The sequence below is a fragment of the Candoia aspera genome, chromosome 8 (genome assembly GCF_035149785.1).
Source record: "Candoia aspera isolate rCanAsp1 chromosome 8, rCanAsp1.hap2, whole genome shotgun sequence".
NCBI classification, from domain to species: Eukaryota; Metazoa; Chordata; class Lepidosauria; order Squamata; family Boidae; genus Candoia; species Candoia aspera.
In genome coordinates this window covers 53996889-54017036 of record NC_086160.1, presented here as the reverse complement: position 1 = coordinate 54017036, position 20148 = coordinate 53996889, and the positions used below count along the sequence as shown (strand labels likewise).

Here is a 20148-nt window from a genome sequence, read left to right as displayed (position 1 = left end):
TACAGGTCTTCTGTATATTCTTGCCACCTTTTCTTGATCTCTTCTTCTTCTGTTAGGTCCTTGCCATCTTTGTTTTTGATCATACCCATTTTGGCCTGGAATTTACCTCCGATGTTTCTAATTTTCTGGAAGAGGTCTCTTGTCCTTCCTATTCTATTGTCTTCTTCCACTTCCACGCATTGCTTGTTTAAAAATAATTCCTTATCTCTTCTGGCTAACCTCTGGAATTTTGCATTTAATTGGGCATATCTCCCCCTATCACTGTTGCCTTTTGCTTTCCTTCTTTCTTGGGCTACTTCTAGTGTCTCAGCAGACAGCCATTTTGCCTTCTTGGTGTTCTCTTTCTTTGGGATGTATTTTGTTGCCGCCTCCTGAACAATGTTGCGAACATCTCTCCATAGTTCTTCCAGGACCCTATATTTAATTCCAGTCCCTTAAATCGATTCTTCACCTCCACTGCATATTCCTTAGGAATATTAGTGAGCTCATATGTAGCTGATCTGTGGGTCTTCCCTAATCTCTTTAGTCTGATCCTAAATTGTGCAAGAAGAAGTTCGTGTTCGGAACTACAGTGGGCTCCAGGTCTTGTTTTTACCGACTGTACAGATGTCTGCCACTTTTGGCTGCAAAGGATGTAGTCAATCTGATTTCGGTGTTGTCCATCTGGTGAAGTCCACGTATAAAGCTGTCTCTTAGGTTGTTGGAAGAGAGTGTTTGTTATGCAGAGTGAGTTGTCTTGGCAAAATTTGGATCACTGTGATGTTAGATGGCTTGCCCTGAATTCGAATTGAGATCATTCTGTCGTTTTTTGGGTTGTATCCAAGCACTGCTTTAGCCACTTTACTATTAATTATGAAGGCTACTCCATTTCTTCTGTGGTCCTCTTGTCCACAGTAGTAGATCTGGTGGTCATTTGATGTGAAGTGGCCCATTCCAGTCCATTTCAGTTCACTGACACCCAAAATGTCTATCTTTAATCTTGACATCTCACCAATAACCACATCCAATTTGCCCTGGCTCATAGATCTTACATTCCAGGTTCCAATGGTGTGTTGTCCTTAGAACATCGGATTTGCCGTTCACCACCAGCACCGTCGGCCGCTAGCCGTCCTTTTGGTTTTGAGCTAGCTGCGTCATCACGTCTGGGGCTAGTTGAACTGATCCTCTGCTCCTCCCCAGTAGCATTTTGACCATCGTCCGACCTGGAGGTCTCATCTTCCGATGGTATACCGACATATCTCTGGTTGTACTGATCCATTTAGTTCTCACGGCAAGAATACTGGGGTGGGTTGCCATTACCTTCCCCAGGGATCGCCTTTAGTCTGACCTCTCTGTCATGACCTTCCCGTCTTGGGTGGCCCTTCACGGTTTAGCTCATGGCATCATTGAGGTGCTCAAGCTCCAGCACCACGACAAGGTAACGATCCTTTGCTGAGGACAGCTTCATTTGGTACCTTTTATTCTTTAAGCTTCTCCTATCTCTTTTTCAGGATCTAATCATCCCCCTCTAACCACAGCTTTCTCAAACTTCTTGCTGCCAACCCATTCACTCTTCTTTCATACACTGTTGTATGTAAAAGTTTAGGCACCACTTGTCAAACTGTACCTTTCAATTACCCCATAAGAGAACAATAGTTGGCAAAATCTCTACATCAGGGGTTCTCAGCCAGGGTTCCATGAAACCTTAGGGTTCCATGAGAGGTCACTAGGGGTTCCCTGGGAGATCACAATTTATTTAAAAAATTATTTCAAATTCGTGCAACTTCACATTAAAGAGGTGAGTTTCCTTCTTTATTTTTAGTTTAAGAACACTTTTAATGCATACATACAGGCCTACCCATGAAATGAATACAATAATTTTGTAACTTCTGGCCTATATTTGAGCCTGAATGTGCAGGGGTTCCCCCGGGCCTGAAAAATATTTCAAGGGTTTCTCCAGGGTCAAAATGTTGGGAAAGGCTGCTCTACACAGTACTATTAAACAGGACATCTTTCTGCAAAATTACTATTTATGAGCAGTGGTATACAACTTCAAAATTATTTCCTTTGGCAACAAACCTTCAGATCCATATTCACGCAAAACTTTCTGGTTCAGACACTGCTTCTCAACACAAAAAGGATGAGCCTAAATGTACAACGCTGTTCCCCCCTCTCCCCTCCCGAGGTTATTCTTGGCACATCTTTGGAATGTAAGAATAGGATCTTGGAAATGCATAGTTCTTCAAAGATTGCAAAAACTATTCATGCATGGGATCAGAACTGTTTGAATGTCCAATTTTTTTTATGCATTTGCTTTGATATTTGTAACATGCAAACCAACCCACAGAAATCATCTTTGCTCCAAGTATCCCAATTATCTGTTTGAACAGAGTGAACCAGAAATAGCTAAATCAGATGTGTATGTCCACCGCCGCCTGTTTGCTCGGTATGCAAATTAGAGTGGATTCTTGAGGATTACATTTGACTTTCTGTGTGTGGAGAAAAAAAGAACTGACGTTTACTGTCTGAAGCAAATGGAGAAAGAAGAAAGAAGAAGAAAAGAGATTGCATTCACAGCTTCGTGTTCTTTCTATAACCACCTGGAATAACAGAATATAGAAAAACTGAAAGAAAAGCTCTTCAACTCAGAATGGGAAAACTCAGATAGAAGGGGGAACTGTGGTTTTTGAGAAGTGGAAGGGACTTTTTTTTTTTAATCAAGAACATGGATTTTCTTTCACAAAGATCTGAGGTGGAAGTCCAAGGAGATCCATGCTCATAAAAGGAGCTGGAGGGAAAAGTTAAAGGTAGTGACAAAGGTTGCGTTTTTTGATCAGCTACACCTCTCCAGCAGTGAGTGGTCTTTTAGAAAGCTGCTGACCGAGCTTTGGCATTTGATCATCTCCAACTGCTGATTAACGCAGCACTGTTTTATATTTAACTCTGGCCGGAGCAGGAGGAGTTGGGGGTGGGGCTGTGCTGCTTATAAGGCAAATAGCAGCAGCTACAATGTTCTTCTGTGAGCATTTCCTCTTTCTTCTCTCCTGAACTGATTCCTGCTTTACCAGTCATTTTCCTCTGGAAAAATCAAACTTCTTTTTTATTAACTGAGTGTCTAAAAGGAAGGAACTGAAGGGAGGGAGAGAGGAGAGAGGCAGACAAAAGGAAGAGCAGACAACAAGGACAGAGGAAGAGACAACATATTAAATACAGTGGAATCCGTTCAGCCAAAGAGAGAGAAGGGAGCGAGCAAGCTGCAGCACTGTTGCTTGATGTGTCTGTTTTAAGTTTAAGTTTGGTAAGCAGAGTGGGAGATGCTGGGAATGGATATTGAAGATAAGTCATCCAAAATGTATTGCATGAGAGGCCAGCACGTGGGCATCATTTGTGGAGTGGTAATCGCTGTGGGCTTAATTTTGGGACTTGGATTAGGTTTAGGATTAAAACCAGAGGCCTGCCACCCTCCAGAAGGCAATGGGCAGGTGTCAACAAAACCACCTGCTCCAACGACATCACAAACAACCTCTGCTCCAGGGACCAGAGTGTTTTGCAGTGCCAAAAATAATGAAAATGGAGCCTGGACAAATTTCAGGCTGCCCCACTATGTTAACCCAACTCATTATGACTTAGACTTGACTCCTGAGATGGAAGCCGAGGTGTACACCGGAATGGTAAATATTTCCATCAGGTTGGAAGAACAGATGACCAGGCATTTATGGCTTCACCTGAGAGAAACGAAGATCACGGAAATGCCTCAGCTCAGGACATTCTCAGGCCAGGTCATTCCTATAAAGCATTGCTTTGGATATGAACCACAGGAATATGTGGTAATAGAGGCAGAAGAAGACTTACATCCCAGCAACTATTTCCTGAGTATGAAGTTCAGAGGCCATTTGAATGGTTCCCTGGTTGGATTTTATAGAACAAGCTATGAGGAGGATGGAAAGATCAAGTAAATCTCTCTTTTAACATATTTGCACTATTAATTTTTGCACAGGGATTCTCTCTCTTTCTCTCCACCTTACACCTTCCCTTTTCTCACCACAGAACTGTGGTCTTTTGTATAAATTTAATGAATATTAAGGAAAGCGATAATGGGGTCATGGCAGCTGCAACACTGAGATGGTTGTTCCTGGAATATGGTTTATTTTTGATTAACAATTTACCACATATTTACAGAATACAAAGGTGACAAAATAAGCAGATATCCCTTGTGCTTTTGTTGTATAAAATATACATCTATTCTTTATCTTACTTTTATATTGTTAGACAGAATGTTCCAAGACTGGAAAGATATGTCTGGTAGTTTAATTTAAATTATATGATACTCTAAGTTAAATTTACTGTTCATACAGTGATGGCATTGTTTTTGTAGAAAATACATCCAGGAAGCCTTTCTTTTTTTTTTTTTTTAATGCATCAATTCTTTCCTTTTGCTGTCTGTAATGTATCTTGATCTATAATTGTTTGGTAATAACATGGCAGCATCCATATTAAGAGTTGACTATTGTTAAACAAGTAGAAATGTATCAGTGGAAGGCTAGATAGGAATCTGGTTGTTGCCTCTCATCTTCCTAATCACAACAACTTCAAAATGCAGTTGTTTTTGAAACAGGATTTTGGGACTGGAGGTGTTGACTGGGTGTGACACAAGTTCTCAGGGTGTGGGAAATCTCAGCATCTTAGCCTGTGTACTAAAGTCCTCAAGGCTTTGAGAAATACTCAGATTTTGAAACAGATTTGCTTTCTGTTGCTCCAGAGGGCTGAGCTAGAAGTAATGAGTGGAAATTGCAAACAAGAGCTGTTAAATGATGGAACAGAGTACTCCAGGGAGGACATATTTAAGCAAAAGCTGGGCGGCCATATGTTTAGGATGCTGTGGTTGCAGGTTTCCTGCAGGGAGCAGAATTCTATCTTGCAGGCTTTCAGAATATGCTGCATTGTCTGTAGAAGTCTACAGCCATAGCACAGAGAACATTTGTTTCCAAAAATCTTACAATCTATTGGTTAATTGGAAATTTGTTCCATCACAGTGAATGTTACTTGCTTCCAGGGAAAGTACAATAAATATTCAACCAAAGGTTTGGAATTCTCAGAGAGAAGTGGAATTGGAATTTTCAGAGAGGACTAAGGACTCCACAGTTTGGAATTTTTCTATGCCTAGTCCAGCCTTTCCCAATTTTGTAGTCTCCAGATATCTGACTACAACTCTCATCATTCAGTCCTACTTGGATGTGTTGCCTGCAATAGTGAGAATTGCCGCCTGAGTGGGAGCTCGTCCTTCATTCCCACATTTAGTCAGAATTGTAAATAAGAAAGAGTGTAGATTGGTGAAGCAATGTTAGTACTGATACAGTCATTCTTTGTATCCAAAGCCTAGAACAATAAGAAACAAATAGTTTTCCAAGGCCTGATTCAGGTATACACAATATGTATTGTCTTGTTTGACCTTGTTTGTACTGAGATGCTTATAGATGCTTCAGAACTTTTCTTAGGAAGTTTTTCATAGGAAAATGAACTTTAATGAGGCATTCAGAGGAACAGGTGAGGCTGAAAATTGTGTAGGTCATGTGGTGCTACAGGATCTCCAAAGTCCCTGTTGTAGGTTGTCTTCTGTTTTTGAGTGACTGAAGACTGAAGGTAGTTGTACTGTGGAAATATATTAATTTGTAGTCTTGATAGTCCTATAAGACTATAAAGCAGTCAATTAGCACTATCTGATTCCATCCATGAACTCTTTCAACTTCCATCTACAAGCCATAAACCAGTCTCTATTTTGCGCGATTGACAGAGGTTTGGAAATCAGAACTCTTAGCTCTATAGAGACATAGAGCAAGAGAAGATAAATTAAAATTCGAGTCAGGATTGTGGACACAGAATAGGTTATGCAGACTGTTAACTAAAAAAAAAAAGCAGGATTGCTCTCAATGTACACACTCAGTGATGTGTTGCCAAGTCCCTGCTGCATGTGAGAATTAATGGACTATTAAGAGACAGTAGAAGAGGGAACATCTGTTTTATGGTAATCTGCTAATTCGATGAAAAGGAGTTGAAAAGCAAGTTAGCCATTTGTTGATCTTAGTCTTCCTTTCAAAACCATTAAGGGATGTGTACTCAGTAACAGCACCAATAAAGTATCCTTTTACCCTCTCTAGCAAAGCTGTTATACACTTAGGAAAGTTAAATAATGTAAAAACATGTTTTTACCACATTTTGGTATATTCTAATGGGTACTTTGGAACATAACTTCTAATTTTGTCTGTATCAGCCTTCCCTAAGCTAGCACCCATCAAATGTATTGAGGCTACAGCTGTCATTATCTGCTTGTTGGGAATCCTAGGAGTTGTAGGTAGGGAAAGCCTGGACAATATTATTTGGGAAGGGTGGTTTAAAAGCTCCCCAAACCAACGAAGAGATGCTACTTAGCTACTTAAATGTAGCTACTTGGGGGTTGAAATGAATGTACATCCATATATATTTCTTCCGTGTTTAAAATATCTGTTGATTTTCAGTACTATATATGATTTCAGCGTATGTCTATTCAGTCCCTCCTTGGAGGGAGATGGGCAGTGATAAAGTTTGATAGATAAATAAATAAATAAATAAATATGTGTGAGAGCCAGTTTGGTGCAGTGGTGAAGGCATCAGGCTAGAAACTGGGAGACTGTGAGTTTTATTCCTGCCTTAGGCATGAAGCCAGCTGGGTGACCTTGGGCCAGTCCCTCTGTCTCAGCCCTAGGAAGGAGGCAATGGCAAACCACTTCTGAAAAACCTTGCCAAGAAAACTGCAGGCAATAGTCCAGGCAGTCTTTGAGAATCAGACATGATTAAACAGATTGAAAAAAAAATATGTACATGTGGCAAGGAATAAACTGAAAAGCATGATTAATGTGATGGTTTGTGATAAAAGACATCAGTATGAAAAAGAATGCTTTTTGGAATGATGAAGTGAAAGAAGCTGTGGGTGAGGAAAAATTTTATATAAGAGAACAATTGGTAAATAAGAAATAAGGAAGAGAGAAAGATATTGTATAATGTGAATATAGAGAAGAATAAAGTTACAAAGAATGTAGTGAAAGAGAACAAAATACAATTAAGATTAGAAGAAAGAAAATGCAGGATAATTTTGATGGAAATATTTCTTTTCAGAAATTGATAAACTAGACTTAAAGAACTAGCAGAATGAATGGAATTAAAAATAAAAGTGAGTAAATGATTCTAGATAAAACTGAAGTGAGAAAATGCTAAAAGGAGTAGAGATATGTATAGGAATTTACACAGAATGGAAATGAATAGTATGAATGTTAGCATCTACAAAATGATGGAAAAGAAGTGCTGGGACAGTGATGAGGAATTGTAACATTGCGCGTATAAATAACATTACTAGAGGAATGACTTGCTTATGGAGTAGTTGTGACGTTTAACCTGTTTGTGAGTACTACATCTGTGCCAGACTAGCTTAGTGTTCGTTGTACCAAGATAGAATGTAAACACAACAAGGGATTAGTGTATTAAGTGTTCCTATGAAGCTGTTTGGAAGAATTCTGGCTGAAAGTTTCCAAAAGGTGACACTGAGCAAAATTTGGCAAATGTGGTGCAGCTTCGTTTTAGTCAGGTGGTAGAACAGGCTGGTTTTTTTCTCTTTAGCAGGTCACTGTAAAAGCTATAAATATGAGAAAGAAAGTTTATTGCAAATTTGTTGATTCAGAGCATGATAAAGTAGATAGGCTGGAATTATAGAAAGTTTTGCAGAAATATGAAGTTGAGAATTGGTTTGTTGCTGAATACAATAAATATGGTACACATCATAAGTAAAACATGCATGAAAATGAATGGAATGCTTAGTGAATAGTCCAACACTGAACAGGGAGCAAGCAAAGTAATGTAATATCCCATTAGTTGTTTAATTCATTGATGGATAAATGTATAAAGAATGTGGTAACATTAGATATTTATTGTCCTGAGATGTGCTTTTTTTGTATATAATGCTTTATTGTTGGCTGTCAACCAAATGTTAGATAATTGTTATTTATATAATGAAGAATGTGAATCTAAAAATTAATGTTTCAAAGACGATTGTATGTTTAACAGGGAAAAATGGAATGAACAATTGCAGTTTACACATATGGAAAAAAAATGAGAGCAAGTACATGAATGTGTGTATCCTGGTTGAATGTTTCTTGAAGATGCAGAAACAAATGGAAAATTTTTAAGTCATGTCAATACTGGTTGAAAAGTAATGGGTAGTATGTGATCTGCTGTGAAGAACGAATGTTTGTCAGAAGAAAGTGAAAATGACTATATATACTGTAAGAATGTGCTGCTGCTCACTTTGGGTTATGGAGTAAAAACTATATAAATTGAATGCAATGGGAATGAGTTATTTAAGGAGTGTGTGTAGTAAAATAAGAATAGGTAGAGTCAAGAAGAATGGATAGTGTATGTGGTTAGATGGAGCTGGTGAGAACTTCAGAAAGAGAGGTGACAAGTGTAGAAGGCAGAAGCAATAGGTGAAGTGGTAAAATGATATGATAGAAGCAAGCATGGTTTCTAAGGATAGAAAGATCTAGAGAGATGTAATGAATGGTGTTGGTGTAAACTCATTTTAGTTATGGTTCTTTCTTTTCCTTATCTCATACTTTCTTGGACCTACTGTTTCTTCCTTCTTTTCTGCATTCTGCATAATATTGCTTATCCTGAAAGAGAAGAGGCTATATGTGTGTGTATATAATGTATGTATGTATGTATGTATGTATGTATCTAGTTCTATAGGCAGATCCCTTGAGAGAGGAAACTTTTTTAACGTTTCCTCCATATTAAATGCAGTCCGATTGCACCGCACTGCCATATTATCTCTCCATTTGCAAGCCATTTGTAAAGTGCCACCTACATGTATAGAGATCAAGAGGGGAAGGGCCTTCATGTGATTTAAGACCACAAAGCATGAAATATCCACTCACTCTATCAAGGATGCCTTTTAGCTGAAACTTGTGAAAGTTTATTTCTGCATGGAGGTGATTACCAGCAAGTTGAATTTTGTTTTAAAGAAATAAATTGGAATAAATGCAATTTGTGTGTCTGGAGGGAGGGGGGAGCTGTAATAGTTGTTCTTACATAAAACCCTCTGAAAAATTGTTTAAAACCTTGGCAGTCTTGATCTCTACAGAAACATCTATTTTGTCCACAAATGTCATCCAGTTCTGCCACGCAATAACTTATTATCAGTGGTTTATTTAAAAAAAAAAAGCAAACAAATTATGAAATGGAAGATCATCTAGCATGAAAACTGGTATACCTATTAGTCTGTAATTTGATAGGTACTGCCCTCTCATTAGTGGCTATTGCTGAAATTTCATCCAATTTAGTCTAAAAAAGGGTTTATAAATGGTTGTTCATATTTAATATTAGACAGTTATACCACTTTGGATTTTTGAATATAAACTTAGATATAAAATATGTAGTTGGTGCATCTCCATATATGGATCCTGAACTGGATAATTTATTAGGATCACAGATTGACTGAAAATCTGAGTTCGGTAAAAATAAAAATAAAAAGTAGTAGTAATTTATCATTGCTTTGGTTATTTTGGGAACAACAGATGAATGCAATTACAGATGCATGCTAATAATATTCAGAATGTATGTGAGTCTCACCTTATGGTTCTCATTATTACAGCTTAGAGGTTATAGTATAATCTACAAGGACAAGACAGGTCATTTAGAGAAGACTAGAATTTTATGGTAATACCATGTTATACATTTTGAAAGTAATTGATAGCTTTTCTTGCTCTAATGCCTCTGTATTTTGTAGAATATGGATTTTGACCTAAATTTAGATTGCTTTAACGTCTTTAATGAATTCACAGTAACATCTGACTGTAGGATCCCTTCTCTCTCTTCCTTAATCTGATACAAAGAGTAAATTTACTATTATTAAACATTTTCAATCTGAAATTCCTTTTTGAATTTCTATTTCAAAATTCAATACTTTATTTACATGCTTTTTTTTTTGCAATAGTTTAAAAATCCTTCCCCTCTGTCATTGTTTTCCAGCAGAATCTTCCCTTCTTTCTCCTTTCTCTTTTTCTGTACAATAACAATGAATCTATTCTCTTTCCACTTTATCCCAGCTATCTTGTTTTTTTAAAAAAATTACATCCTTATTAGTACATATTTATTGTATTAGGTTGATTTTCAAAAATCTGTGACCAACACAGATGTGATGATAAATAGGAGAATGCAGTTGATGTGGCTGCTTTTTTATCTAATTGTAGGAGTTATCATTGGTAGGGGGGATGTTGATAAGCAGGGCTGGGATCAATATGAAAGGATGTTAATTCTCCCCCTCCACCATCTGTCTAATCCTCATAACAAAATTCCTCCATTCTAGAAAGGAAGCTTCTGTTGTCTAGGAAAGAAACGTCTGTTAACATCACTGGATCTTTCTTCCAAGATAGTCAGTTTAGGAGATATTCTTCACTGAGACAAGAAGAAGCATGAAAGAAGATGGTTAAAACCCTCTCACCATACAACATGGTCTCAATCCTGTTAGTTAGGAAGCTATATGCAATCAATCAATCAAATATTTAACATCACTTGTAAACTTACCTAAAGACCAAATACAGTACAGCTTAATAGACTAAAGGAAGAGGGGAATAAAAAAATAACAGTAGGAAAGTTCAGGTGAGGTGAATTTGGGAAGATTCTTACCTGGCATTTTTGGATTTTTAAAAGAATAATATACAGGAGTTCTTTTCTTGTTGGCTTTTAAAATGATATTTTGTATAGATTGATGCTATTTTATTTTAACAATATTGTTATGCTTTCCCACATTTTGAGTGACAAAAGTTCCAGGATGCAGTATTGCTGAACTTTGTTTTTTTGAAGAAGGTTACACCAGATTTAGATATTTGAGTTTATTCAGACTGAGAATAAACACAGGAAGAGCTAAACATTCCAGTTGCCACTCAGCTCCATAGGCCTGCATTGGATCTCCAGAGATGCTGGAAGCTTACAAAGCTTCTGTGTCTTTATCTCCTGTGAAGCTGTAAAACAGGGTTTCTCCCACTCCTTGGATTATTACTATGGATTATTACTATGTGAAGGAGACATGGAGAGACCATGGACTACATGGGAAGGTAGTATTTTTTAACCATGTGCTGAGTCTTTCCGTAGACAGACCTTTCAAAAGTTTATCCTTTCAAAACATGAGAAGCACCATAGACAACTGTGAAGATGAAGAGAAGAGAGACAAAACAGAGAGAAACAATCTAACAATTAGAAGATTAAAAGCTAACTAGGAAGTTGGAGTGCACTCATGTATTGTTAACTGTAAAGTCCCAACAGAGCACCACTTGGACACTCACTTGGATACCATCTAGAGAAAAGCCAGCTTAGGCAGTAACGTTTCCCCCAAAATCCAAGTTAATCAATTATGCCTCTTGGAATATGAGATCACTGAATCCAAAACTCCTGAACCAGGGTTCCTAAGGACTAGAATCCATGGGTGGAGATAATTAAAAAAGCAGCATCCTTGATTACCAAAGATTCCATCGAACAGATCTGATCACCATCATAGGCCAGGTGGTGTATTAGAGACATGGTGGAGTATCAGGTTCTTTAATATCTCAGTTGTCCAGCACAGTCCCAGAGTCTGGGATGAAGCAGGAACGCTGGAGTACTATATAAAGGTTTGGATAGCAATCAGCATCTTCCAAAACAAAGTGTATTTTAGTTAAGACCTTTCCAATGTCTACAGCATTACTCTAACCTTGGAAATGGCACAAAGTTTCCTGTCTATCCATACTCTGGCTATCTACTCCAAATTTAATTTCTAGTTCACTTTCTAGCAGGCCATCTTCACTGGGACTGAATAGCTATAGTTCATGTTGGTGCCTGAATTTCCAAATAGATTCCTTTATTTCATCAGTAAATGATGAAAATCCTAGCTATATGTTCTAACCTAAGTTTTAAGACCAGTTTTTAAATTGTTAAGCATTTAAAAACTGGAAGACCAAGCCAAGGACTCTAGAACATTGACAAATTGACTCTTAAGGCAAACTTAAAAGGTTCAGAAAAATTACGATCTATGGGTTTTTTTCTCTTATTATTTTTTCTACATTTGTTCTGACCCTCCCTTACTTTTATATAGTTGACAGTATTTGCAAACATGTGGTTGAAAAATTACCAACATTTTAAATGAATTGAAGACACATTTGGTTGTATTTTCTCATCCATCAATTGCCACCACTGTACACAACGCTGTTAAGAAAAGCATAATTCAACTTTGGGTGAAGATATTTAATGTTAACTTTGGAAACAGCTTTAGTAACAGTTTACCTCAGTCATTTATATTCTCTGGAGATGAATTGATATAAGAAACATCATCATACCAATTTGTTCCAATAGGTTTCCAGATGAACTTTGGTATCCAATATTCCAGGTTATTAAAAGATTGCTGTTAGATTGTATTTCATGAACAATGGGAAGAAGATATACAAAGATACTGAAGAGTTACGAATGATGTTGTTATGCACATGTTCCTGGTTGTTTTTGACCAGTTGCTAAAACCTATTCAAAAGGCGCACACACACACACACAAACACACACACACAGACTGAAAGGGCTTGAAAGGCCATAGCACCTGGTTTTTGATTTCAGTCTTGTTTGTTATATGTGTTGATCTATCTATCTATCCATCTATCCATCCTCCTACTATTACTATCAATATGTTATTGAAAGCTTAGTAATATTACTTTTATAGAATTAACTCTTTGTCTTATTTAGACATGTGGCATAAGAATCTGATATCCTTTTTTATTCAAATGAAATAAGTAAGCATTGTCCTCATTCTTCTAAGAAATTATTCCAAATATTCATGAATAATGATTTAATGCAATTATTTTCATTATTTTCCAAAGATACATAGCAGCCACTGATCATGAGCCAACTGATGCACGAAAATCATTTCCTTGCTTTGATGAACCTAACAAAAAAGCAACATATAAGATATCTATTACTCATAAATGTGACTATAAAGCACTATCAAACATGCCAGTGGAGGTACGTATTCTGACTGTCCCTTAAATAAATAAATAAATAAATTTGTCTCCCTCTCCCTCTCCTCTCCCTCTCCCTCTGGTAATATATCCTGCAACTTGGACCAATACATTAGCATACCCTTTCCCAATCTGACTCATTGTTCCCTTGTAAGGGTCTTTCATGATCAGCATTGCCCTTCCTTGTGTAGCATCTGGGTGGGAGCCTGCTGTACCTCCAGTTGCTCTTCTGGGTCTTCCTGAGTCTGGGATGTAATGTGTAGTTGGTCTATCTCAAGTTGGGAGAGCAGCTTCCTCTTCACTATGTTGAAGCATTGGGTAACTAGCTGTTTATCAATTAGTGTGGATGAAGGTCTTCTGTCCACCCATAGTTCCCTCATATGTTTCATAAATTCCTTCTCATTAGATCTACTGTTGTAGTAGCATCCCATCAATTCCAGGTTCTCTTGTCTAGTCCATGTATGGTTTGTTCCAGTAGCCCACTTATTGTCAGATTGTTCTGGTTCCCCAATATCTGGCACTTACCTTGTTAATCCGGATGATGTCCAAGCTAGAATGACTTTCTTAGTTTGTGTCACTCTCATATTCAAGGTAGGCAGGTGAAGCATTAGGACATCTTTGCCCAAGGAACCCTATTGGTAAGGTAGGTAATAGCAGGGATTCAAACCCTGGTCTCCTGCATCAAAGGCAGTGCTCTAACCACTGTGCTATCTAGCCATTCAACTACCAGCCAATAACCTGTCTCCCCACAACATGGAAAGTCCTATCAGGCATCATAGCTGCCAAGGACCATATTAGCCAGTACATAAGCATAGTTCAGAAAGGCATTGGGAACAACACCAGAGGCTCATTTGCTCATAGATAGAGCAGTTGCCTGAGACTCAAGGTCTAGACGGAAGAATCTGAATGTAGCCCGGATTGACTACAGGAAAGCCTATGACTCAATGCCACACTCATGGATCTGTGAATGCCTGGCACTATACAAAGTCAACAAGACACTCAGGACCTTCCTCAAGAACTCAATGGGACTGTGGAAGACAACACTGGAAGTCAACTCAAGACAGCTTGCGCAAGTGGCCATCAAGTGTGGCATATACCAAGGTGATGCACTGTCCTCGCTGCTGTTCTGCATAGGCTTGAACCCCCTCAGCCAGATAATCACATGGACTGGATGTAGATACAAAGTCAAGAGTGGAACCACCTTTTCTATATGGATAACATCAAGCTGTATTCTAAGAATCAAGGAGACATCAACTCACCGATCCACCTGACACGGATCTACAGTGAGGACATTGGGATGTCATTCGGACTGAAGAAGTGTGGCTGGATGGTAGTAAAGAGAGGGAAGGTAGTCAAGACTAGTGGAGTGGAACTACCAGCAAGCCACATAGCAGACATAGACCAGCTACAAGTACCTTGGTAACCCACAGTCACGTGGGAACCATGATGAGAAGGCAAGGAAGACAGCAACACCCAAGTACCAAGTATGAGAGAATGCCTGAGGCAGCAGCAGACATGGGAAGAAGATCAAGCGGAGGAAGTGCCATGGCAAGACAAGACCCTGCATGGGATGTACCATCAACAGATCCAGACAGACAGACAGGTACTGCCCAATCAACCAGACATTATGGTAGTAAACAAGGACCAGAAGACAGTGGTGGTAATAGACGTAGCAGTGCCAAGTGACAACAACATCAGGAAGGAGTATGAGAAGCTGGAGAAGTACCTGGGCCTGAAGGAGGAACTAGAAAGGATGTGGAAAGTGAAGGCCAAAGTGGTCCCAGTGGTGGTAGGAGCACTCAGGGCTGTGACTCCTAAGTAGCTCCAACAGATCCCAGGAACAACATCAGAGCTCTGTGCCCAGAAGAGTAAAGTGCTAGGAACAGCTAAGATACTGCTCAGAACCCTCAAACTCCCAGGCCTCTGGTAGAGGACCCGAGGTTGAGGAAGACACATACCACCCATAGGGGTGAGAAGGGAATTTTTAAATTGCAACCTGATAATATATCCTGGAACTTGGACCAATACATTAGCACACCCTTTCCCAATCTGACTCATCTATATGCATGTATGCACTTTCCCCAAAGAACTAATCAGAGTACGTGCATACATGCATTCATGCTGTCTTTGTGTATATGTGTATGGCTCTAATCATATGTGTTGTGTGTCTGTAAGTATATTTCTGCTTTCCCTTCTGTTGCATCTGTGTGTGCTTGTATATAACACATACACTAAGAAGTAGGTGGTGGGCTACATATTTTCACTCTGCTTCATGTGACCAGGGTGTCTTAGAGTGGAAGAGTTCACAGCATTGTGAGCCACTGCCCAACTGCCTCTCCCAGAGGGATGTTTTGAAGGAAAATTTTCCAAAACATTTTTTCTTTGCACCCTCCAGCTGGCTTTGGTCATTTTCAAACTTGATATTTCTTTTCTTGGCTTTTCCCACTGCCAAATTTGGTCCCCCCATTCAGTTTTCAGAGAATTGTCACACTGATGGAGAGAGTCCTGAGCTCCTTTCCATAATTTCTTTCCAACATTCCATTGTGTTGGAAAGAATGAAAAGGAATGACACAAGATCTTTTTCATATTAGTACTAAGGCACAATTTCCTTTTCATAACACAGTGTTTGGAAATGCCATGATGTAAATGGGTAGGATCCAGTGCATAATTGTGATTATATGTGGTTTATTTATTTCAGTTGTATTATTTCAGTTATATTTCTGGTATTGTTTTCTACGAATGGGGAACTGATGGAGACTTATTTTTCCCTCTTTCTTTCTGTCACTCACAAAAATACACAATCACACACACACACACCCCTATCCAATATCATCACACTAGTATAACAGGTGCTGACTTTAATGCCAGGAAAAATAAGAACTCTCAGTCTCCTGGTTTCTAGCCTGGTGCCTTAACCACTAGACCAAACTGGCTCCCACATTTGTTTTTGATATTTGATTGACATAAGGATTAAGACTGTTGGAAGTAAAAGGAAGGAATATAAAGTTGGTTTATTTGATCAAGGTTAAAATAAGACTTTTTTTTTCTTGCAAAGTTCTGGGAACGCTTTATGGACTTTTTGCTGACACCAGGATCAAAATGTTGATGTTTTATGGATTTGCTTATAGATAAAGGATGAAATATGGGATGAAGAGATATCTGTTTAACCTTATAGGGGGTGACGAGTTATTAAATTTATTTATTTTTGTTGTGATAAAGATTAGAAGTCACTTCTTTATATATTTCTTTTTTGTTTTTTCTTTCTACCTTCTTTTTCTTTTTTCCTGCACTTTTTATTCTTTCTTCCCATTCTCTTCTCTTTCTCTAAGTTTCATTTGTATTAGTTTTTACTATTGTAATTAAAATTCTTAATAAAAATTATACTCAAAAGAAAAAAATTCTTGTAAGCTAGTAAGAGCAATCATGCAGGAAAATTCTGCTCAGCAATGTTCTGGCAACAAAAAAGGGATAAAGTTGGTAAGGCATACCATAAATGGAATGCAAAAATTCAGAGGACTACTAGATGACAACAAAGAAGTATAGAAAACTGAGTTAGATGTTGTCCTATATTCCAAGAACATTAACAATGAAAAAGATAAAGTTTCTTGATTTCATTCCAAACATAAAATATGTCATAGAAGTTGTTTACTTTACAGAAATGCTTCATTTGTAACCACAGGAATTTAATTTTTCCACACTTTTATTCCCCAGGGAACAGTCTCATTAGATAATGGTTGGACAAAGACAATATTCATGAAATCTGTCCCAATGAGTACTTATTTGGTGGCCTGGGCTGTGCACCAGTTTGAGTATACCGAAAGAAACTCATCTCATGGAATTCCAGTAAGTTGTATGTTGGTTTTGCAATCTTTCACAAGGATGTTTTGCTTTGCAGAATGAAAAGCAAACAATAGCTTTTATTAAAAGTGATGTCCTGAGTAATTTTCCCCTGCCTCTGTTAACAGTAAATTTTCCCTCAGTTTCTCTATCTGCAAAAGGAGATCATATCATTTTCTACTTAGTTGTGCTGTTTTACAAAATTCTCTTACAGCCATGCTGTAAACCAGTGCTTCCCAAACTTTTTCCTTCATTAAGGAGTCAGACCTCCACAATCCTTTTCACTTCTTTGATTCTCTACTCAAGACCATAATGAGCAAACATTTGATACCTGAGACTATGTTTTCCTTCCGTTCAGATACATACTTTCTGGAATCCAAATAAGGCAGCGGCCCCAAGTTGTCTTTTAATAGCATCTTGCTCAAGTAGGCTATCTAGTGCTCCGATATTGTCCCTTACCAAACATCGCCTTTGGGAAAAGTGAGATTGATTCATGCAAGCTCTTTGCTTCTTCAGGGAACATTATGTTAACAGAAGAAATGGCATGTTGTCATCTGAAGCAGTGAAAAATGCTCTCACAGTTTAAAAAAAAAAAGGACTTTGCAGAGAACTTAATATTATCTGTGGCTACTTTGATACATATTTGTGCTTAGGTGCTGCTTGTACTAAATGCAAGATGCTGAGACCATCTGTTAATAAATAATCCACAGAGTTTATTAAAATCCAAATTTCAATTGTTTTATACACACACACACAAACTTACAGGACTAGAACATTTTCTAATTAAGGATGCTAACAATAAACCTGTTAACATATGCAATTTTACTATTAAAGTTGCCTTGGAAAAATAATACCACTTGTCCATAACTTAACTGCTCCACTTAAATAGTTTCAAGAAGGGGCTTCTTGCATAGTTTAGCTTTCAAAAGGAGGTAACCTGAACGAATATAGTATCAAGCTGGAATCTCTCTGATAATATCTCTACATTGTTTTACAGCTCCGCATTTATGCCCAACCACAGCAGATAAACACAGCCAACTATGCAGCTGATGTAACTAAAGTTGTATTTGATTACTTTGAGCAGTACTTCGATATGAACTATTCTCTTCCAAAACTGGGTAAATTTCTGTTCCTAATCTTTTAATGAATGTTAAAATTTTGTTTCCAGTTTATGTGTAATCTGAAAATTATATGCAAGGATGAAGTTAGAAATAGTTGACATTTTGTTGCTTACTTTATACTCCAGTTGTGCCTCCCAGTCATATTTTTATAGACAGTTGTGTCTCACAATCATGTTTTCATAGGCATCCAATTATTGGTCCATATTGACAAGTATGGCCTGCTCAGATTAGCAATAGAGCTGTCTTTTTCCAAGCAATTTTAATTTGTATTTCTCTGCTGGTAGAGAAGTAAATCAAGCTGAACAAAGTGAAAACGATGGAAACAATTTTCAAACAGAATCTTTAGACAGACTTGAGAGCAGCACAGAACATATACACAAACCATATACATTATATTATACTAGGCATCTGGCTTCCAACCAATGTGAAGGAAGGCATTCAACCACAGCTGACTGTTATGACTGAACGTTGGGTGGTTTATGGATGTGGGTCACACTTACTGTACTTCATTGCCATGTTTTGGCAAATAATTTAAAATCATAGTGCCAACAAATAATTTAGAATGTTTTGAATAAGAATAGGAAGTGAGAGCTTGTGAACTGTGAAAAGGAGATTATATTGGGGAGTCTAGTTATAACTTTTGACGATACATGGATTATGTTCATTGCTGAAGAATGAAGATGGTAAATATATCCCCATCTGCTATAGGATGAAAATATGAGAAACTAGAAAGCAATTACCCAAGTGTTGATGATAGGGCAAAATTATGTCACTCTATGAATATTGATTTTAAAAATGGTTTGATTACTAAAAGAGGTTATAAAAAATAACTTAGGTGAGATCTGCCTCCTTGTCCTTGATAAAATTATTAATCTGGTATATGAATACAGTATTTTTTTGTGCTCATGAAAATGTGTGACAAAGTGAACTATAATATATTTGTTGACAAAATGACGAATTACAGGTGATGGCTTTTCTTTAAGTCAGATGAGAGATTTTGGCTGGCAAACTATCCCAAAACTTGTGATACTTTTATAAATGCTATGGTTGATATAAAAGGAAAACTTATATCTCCATTGAACTGGATGGAATCTACTTCTAAGAAGAATTTATAGGATTTTTAAAACACATTTTACACATTTATGTAGATACTTTTATTTATACTTTTGTGACCACTCAATAAAGGGCACTTTAGAAGTATTTTAAATAGATAGTTACTGTGAGGATGTTAGCAAGTGCTGAATTAACTGTAATAGATATAAAAATAATTGAACTAAAATTTTATATCAGCTACCTGTAGAGAAACCCATGTTGAACAACAATAAAGGAGACATGAGGGCTTCAGACTTTTTGGATCCAAGGTTGTCCATCTGAGAAGCACTTTGACTTCTAAGCTAGACCAAGTGGCAGTATTGTATGCCCTCCAAAGGATTCTAGAGTCCATCATTTTCATTTGAACTAATATCAATTACCTGCCATGAAGACCCACCTACATGTTGTGGTGAATAGAACAAGATGTGGTTTATTGCACGTGAATTTAGTTTATTAATTTGTCAATAAATATTTTCTGAGTCCCAAATACAAAATCTTTTCAATCTAATCACAGGAAGACTCTATAGAAATTAGTTTGGCATTAACCCCAAAGCAGTGAAAAGTATTACTCTGTGTGTTTGTATGGTAGAAGGTGGACAGATTGCCTACTTACTACATACTACATTGAAAGCTGTGCATCTGATTACAAAACACTGTTTCTCTATAGATTATGTGCATCTCCCTTCTCCCTTTTCTTACACATTATCTAATTTGACTAAACGGTTTAAGAACAGTGGTTTATGCCCTTTTAATATGAAGTTTAATATTAATAGTACCATGGAATGACTCACTTTCATTAAAGGTTGTAAGAGCCCCATTACTTGCTCTATAGTGACATTTGAGCTTCAGTTCATGGTGGCACTACTCAGCATATGTGCAGTGCTACACACATATTGCTCCAATGAAGTAAGAAACATTAGGGGTTAAATTCATCATCAGTCTTGACCTTCCATATGTATTTCTGGATTTCTGTGAGAGCAGATTTGTGAGATCTTGGCATGGATAACTACACCAAACAGCCCTGTTATGCCTCACTTAGTCAAAAAAAAAAAATCTCTGCA

The 20148-nt window shown here is 37.6% G+C and overlaps 1 protein-coding gene across 3 annotated transcripts in view; it reads left to right on the top strand.

The window, feature by feature from the left end:
* The first annotated feature begins 2985 nt into the window (after positions 1-2985).
* Positions 2986-20148, top strand: part of ENPEP (glutamyl aminopeptidase) — a 51240-nt gene continuing 34077 nt past the window's right edge. The window contains exons 1-4 of one of the 3 annotated variants that reach the window (XM_063310430.1): positions 2986-3931; positions 12900-13041; positions 16749-16880; positions 17872-17992. In XM_063310430.1, the coding sequence (XP_063166500.1) occupies positions 3294-3931; positions 12900-13041; positions 16749-16880; positions 17872-17992 (1033 nt within the window). In that variant the 5' untranslated portion in view covers positions 2986-3293. Of the gene's footprint in view, positions 3932-11020; positions 11118-12899; positions 13042-16748; positions 16881-17871; positions 17993-20148 lie in introns of those variants that run through there. The other 2 variants (XM_063310432.1, XM_063310431.1) reach the window with 2 other exon arrangements.